This window comes from Quercus lobata, chromosome 3 (genome assembly GCF_001633185.2).
Source record: "Quercus lobata isolate SW786 chromosome 3, ValleyOak3.0 Primary Assembly, whole genome shotgun sequence".
Lineage (NCBI taxonomy): Eukaryota > Viridiplantae > Streptophyta > Magnoliopsida > Fagales > Fagaceae > Quercus > Quercus lobata.
Window position 1 is genome coordinate 40,683,110 of NC_044906.1, and position 5,507 is coordinate 40,688,616.

At 35.4% G+C, this 5,507-nt stretch overlaps 1 protein-coding gene across 1 annotated transcript; it reads left to right on the forward strand.

Moving 5' to 3' along the window:
• The first annotated feature begins 282 nt into the window (after positions 1 to 282).
• Positions 283 to 4,993, forward strand: LOC115979287 (probable disease resistance protein At5g66900). The gene is made up of 5 exons (XM_031101287.1): positions 283 to 818; positions 2,221 to 2,627; positions 2,961 to 3,316; positions 3,671 to 3,882; positions 4,007 to 4,993. The coding sequence occupies exons 1-5, from the start codon at positions 386 to 388 to the stop codon at positions 4,846 to 4,848; spliced, it is 2,250 nt and encodes a 749-aa protein (XP_030957147.1). The 5' UTR covers positions 283 to 385; the 3' UTR covers positions 4,849 to 4,993.
• The last annotated feature ends 514 nt before the right edge of the window (positions 4,994 to 5,507 follow it).

Genomic DNA, 5,507 nt, shown 5'->3' on the forward strand with positions numbered 1-5,507 from the left:
TATAATTTCAACTTTTAACTAAACATTTTTTAGAAACAGAATATTACACGGATGAAATTTAATCTTTTATTGTTATTATTATTTTTTAATTTTAAAGTAGCATGTCGCTGAGTGGAGAAACACCATTCTTGCTTAGCTTGTAAGAATTGTATTTCTTATCTGGGTTTTCCAAAGATATTGGACAAATTAAGAAAATCTTTGGCTTGTTTTGTTTTGGCCTGTTTGTCAAAGCAAAGTTATGCCAGCTGAATTATTGGCGGGGGCAGCGCTTGGAGAGGCATTCAACATTTTGCATGAGGTAGTTAAGAAATATGGAAGGAAAGCCCTTAACTTCAACTCCGCTTTTAAAAGACTCAAACGCAATCTAGATAGATTTGCGCCAGCGATGGAAGAGATAAGAAAGGCAGGCGAAGAACTTGGTCTCCCAAAAGACGAAACAAAGAGCTTGATCTATCAAATTAAGAAGGGCGAGGAGCTCATTCGCAAGTGCTCGAAAAAAAATTGGTTGCTGCGCATTTTCAAGTACTATGATGAACTTACTGAGCTGAACGCAGCAATTGTGACGTTCATTAAAGTTGACATGAATTTACAGACCAGAAGGGATGTGTTGCGGCTTTTGAAGGCTATGCAGAAAACAAAAGAAACTAGGCCGTCGTATTCGGTTCCTAAACCCCCAGATTTTATTGTTGGCTTCGATGTGCCTTTGAAGGAGTTGAAGACAAAGTTGTGGGAGGAGTCGCTGCTTCTACTCACTGCTCCTGGAGGATGTGGGAAGACCACATTGGTCAAAATGCTTTGTCAAGATGGTGACATTAAAGGTATCCCAAATTCTTGGTGTGATGCTCAAATTGATTGGATATTGATCAAGTGTGTGTTGTGTGGTTGTGTGCTGAGTCTTAAACTAGATTAGTTCTTTTGAGTTATAGTGCAGATGTTCTTGTGAAATATGAAAAAGGTTTGTAGTGATTTGATAAATTGTTGAAGAACAAGTCATAATTTAAGTAGTAGAAGTTGGGACAGTTTCTCAAGTCTCCCTCTAGCGAGAGTCACAGATTTTGTTTTCCTGAGTAGAAAGGTTACTGTATTACAGAATATCGTGAATCTCTCTCTGTTTCAAATCCATAAACCCTGTTCCTTCTAGTTCTTGGTTTTGTCAAGAACACTGACAAACCAATATACTGCTGAACCACACAAGTTCCAGCTTTGCATCAGTGCATACAGTGTGGTCCCAGGATTCCGGAGTGAAGCGGACGCATCCTGATGAAGAGGCAAATGTAGAAGTCCATAAGTTATTGACTAGTTGTGGTGACATCAATGCATTGTCAGTAGAGTCTAATCTCAAAAGTTTATTGAGTAGTATGTGAACTTCTTCTTTTATACTAGTAAATTGTCTTGTCAGGGTATGTTACCCTCAGAGTAGTTTTTTCTTTGAAGAAGTTCTTCGTCGATTTGGTTTTCCAATTTGTTGCATTATCTACTTGTTTGCTTTACTGAAATTGTGTGTGATTTGGTAATTAACACTAACTCTCTACTTCTGATTATAGTATTATACTGATATATTCCATAAAAAAAAAAAGGAATTATACTGATATAAAACTTGTTAAATTTATTTAAGTGGCATTGGGGTCAAAATGGATATTTCAGTTTAGCAAACATGTTATTTCTAGTGAAAGTAAACTGTAAGGTAGTGCCAAAAACAAAATACAGAGGAGTTCACTGTTGAATCCTAAAATGAGCTATTGCTTGAATATTATATGTGTTTTGCTATAATTGGAATGAATGAGATTGCATTCACGCATGCAGATTCAAATTCCTGGATGTGAAATTGAACTACAGTTTGAAACAAATCTATGTCTCATTAGGCAGGATGTTCAGGCCGTTGCTTTAGCCCTTTCAATAGTCATAGGAATGTTTTTGGCACATTTGCTGGTTTCATACTTTGGATTTACTGCCTCAGAAGAGTGGTGACAAAGATAATGTTGAAAAAAAAAATGATTCTCATTTCTTAATAATTGGTGGGTTTTCTTTTTAAAAAAAAAAAACAGTTTCTTTTTTCTTTAATCTCACTTCAAATTCTTTGCTGGGGTGGGATTTTGTGATTGTTTCTATGTCCTTGCCATTATTTTTGTTTCTGAGTACAGTAACAGTGATATAAGAAAATGTACCTTGGTCTCAACTTTCTAACTAGAGTCTTTTTTTTTTCTTTTTTTTGGTGGATAGACAAATTTGGGGACAATATTTTTTTTGCCACTATTTCCAATGCTCCCAATCTGAAGGTCATTGTACAAACACTATTGAATCATGCGGGTGCTCAGGTGCCTGAGTTTCAAAGTGATGAAGATGCGGTCAACCACTTGCAGGAACTACCAAAAAGAATTGGATTAAATCCTACATTGTTGATCCTAGATGATGTCTGGCCAGGATCAGAAACCCTTCTCGAGAAGTTTAAATTTCATATGCCAAATTTCAAGATTCTAGTGACCACAAGAACTGCATTTACAAGATTTAGCTCATATGAGTTAAAACCGTTAGATGCTAAGGATGCAATGACTCTTTTTCACCACTCAACCCTGCAAGATGGGAGCTCTTGCATTCCAGATGACATTCTAGATGAATATATAGATAAGGTACTTTGGCAATCTATGATATATATGCATTCAACAGGCTTAATTTTATTTGCACTTACTTTGTGTAAGGTATGTATATGAATGAAGAAATACCTCTAGAAATCATGTTTTTATACGTACATATACATTAAAGCTTGGGGTTTTTTTATTTATTTATTATTATTTTTTTTTTATGAATTGTCCCCAAAACTCGAGCAAAAAGATTGGGGGAAAAGTCATACGAACCATGGTTTCATATTCCAAACTATTAATGTAGTTTAAATAGCTAAAACACTAAATAAACCCTGTAACCTTAAAAGAATAACAAATGTTATTTGGTTCCATAAATTGCAGATATTGAAAGGCTGTGGGGGGTTTCCACTAGCCCTTGAAGTGATTGGTGGATCATTCCGTGGGCAGAGTGTAGAGGTTCAGCTCAGTAGATTGAGAAAATGGTCTACTGATGACATTATTTCCAATATTGATCTGCATAAATGTCTCCAAAGAAGCCTAGAATTTTCAGGTCCTGAGGTCAAATTCAAAAAGTTTATCACGGATTTAGGTTCATTTCCTGAAGACCGAAGGACCTACACTGCTGCCCTCATTGATATGTGGGCGGAATTATATGATCTAGGTGAAGATGGCGTTGATGCTATTGCCACTTTACAGGAACTCAACAATCGGCATCTGGCTAGTCTTGTGATGACAAAGTATGGTGACTTTTTATTTCAATAATCTGATTTTTCATACCATTGATGTGGTTGGTGATTATTACAAAGAGCTTGAAAGAAGGAAAGTTGTACAAAGCTAGAAACAATGAGGGATTTCAACTACTCTACCAAGGGAAAGAAGGGGTTTCCAACTTCTATTTGTCTGGGAAAAAAAATTGTTGCTTGTCTTGTAGATGTTTGAATTCAATTATTGTAGATGTAAACTGATAGTATTTATTTTCCTTATCTGTGTTATTATATTTTTATGTTGGATGATAATGGAATTAATTTTTCGTATGTGAAGTTTGATGATTTTAAATCTTTCTAAGCTTCTATTTTTTGTCCATTCCCCAGGAAAGATGAAAGTGAGTTTAGCAGGTATTACAATGAAGACTTTGTCACACAACATGATCTTCTTAGAGAGCTAGCTATATCTGAGAGTAAGCAAGAGCCAATAGAAAAAATGCAAAGACTGATTATGGACATAAGAGAAAACGCCCTACCACTCTGGTACACAAAACAAAATCAACAACCCACCAATGCTCGCCTAATTTCTATCTCAACTGGTTGGTTCATTCTCTCTCTCTCTCTCTCTCTCTCTCACACACACACACACACAAACACATACACATACATATACTATATATAACCTACAAAACCCTGTCACACTGTATAGAACTCTTTTTGCAGATGAATCGTTCAAATCAAGTTGGTGCAACATTCAAGCACCCAATGTTGAGGTTCTAATTCTGAACTTTCAGTCAGAGATTTACAGCTTACCTGAGTTTGTGGAGAAAATGGATAAACTCAAGGCGGTGATAATCACTAATTATGGTTTCTTTTATGCTGAATTAATAAATTTTCAACTACTCAAGTCTCTATCCAATTTAAAGAGAATCAGATTAGAGAAGGTTTCAATTCCTTCCCTTTTCAAGGCCCCTATATGGTTGAGGAGTTTGAAGAAATTATCCTTGTTCATGTGCAGTTTTGGTCAGGCTTTTGGGAATAGTACTATGAAAGTAAAAGATGCATCGCCAAATCTAATGGAGATAAACATTGACTATTGCAATGATCTAGTGGAATTGCCCGCATGGTTGTGTGATGTTATCCTCCTAGAAAAACTTAGCATCACCAATTGTCATCATCTGTCTGCATTGCCCAAAGGAATTGAAATGCTGGAAAATTTAGAAGTGCTTAGGCTTAGATCCTGTACTGAGTTGTCAGAGTTGCCAGATTCAATTAAAAGCCTCCAAAAGTTAAGATTTCTTGACATATCTGACTGCCTTGGCATTAGAAATTTGCCTAAAGATATTGGCGAATTGCGTAATTTAGAAGAGCTCCACATGAAAGGGTACTTATTGAACTTGAACTTGCGTAATGGGTTGCCACAATCAACCGAGAAACTTAAGCAACTGAAGCTTGTGATATGTGATGATGAAGAGAGGGCCAAGTTATGGGAACCTTTCATGGAAGTTCTCACCAATCTAGAGGTCAGGATAGTTGAAAAAGAAATCAGCTTGATTTGGCTCTAGCTCAAATCATGATTTCTGGGAATTGTTTCCTAATGGTGATTTTGGGTTAGGTGGTACTTGGAAGTGAGTTGGCGTTAGTTCTGGAGTATTACGACAAAAGGTCAAGGAATAAGTGCTTTTATATTATTACGTTCATTATTTGGGAGTTGGGACCATTTGTTTCTCTTCAACTCTGCTTTGAAAAGTCTTTCTTTTTACAGAATATATTCCAATATATGTTATGTTTCGCAAAAATGACAATTTGTGGAAATTTCATATATATTTTTGAAAAATACGTCTGTACGTTGTCTATGCAGTTTTTTTTAAAGGTCTTATTATATCTATGCACGTCTTGGGAAGATCTATTAAAAATTGTGGGCATAATTCCTTTTTCATTTTTGGGTTCATGCCAAAAGCATAAAATGAATATTATAGGAGTTATTTGATTGTGTTATCAGACATTTTTAAAAGTACATTATAGGATTTATTTGTATAAGACCAATATAAATATATTGTTATTTGTAATGGTTTAAATTTTGAAGCACAAATAAAATAATTTGTGCTGAATCAGTGCTATGCTTAGGTTATAAATTTATGGGAAAAAAAAAACTGTCTAACCGATGGGTTTAACCAAATCAAAAAGAATTGGTTTGACTCTTGTGATAAATTGGGTTGAGTTA

What these genes read in the sequence shown, in the direction of transcription:
- LOC115979287 (XM_031101287.1), top strand. Translation starts at nt 386, where the DNA reads ATGGAAGAGATAAGAAAGGCAGGCGAAGAACTTGGTCTCCCAAAAGAC. An exon ending in TCAAGATGGTGACATTAAAG is followed by an intron (nt 819 to 2,220) that starts GTATCCCAAATT and finishes TTTGGTGGATAG; the next exon opens with ACAAATTTGGGGACAATATT. An exon ending in TAGATGAATATATAGATAAG is followed by an intron (nt 2,628 to 2,960) that starts GTACTTTGGCAA and finishes CATAAATTGCAG; the next exon opens with ATATTGAAAGGCTGTGGGGG.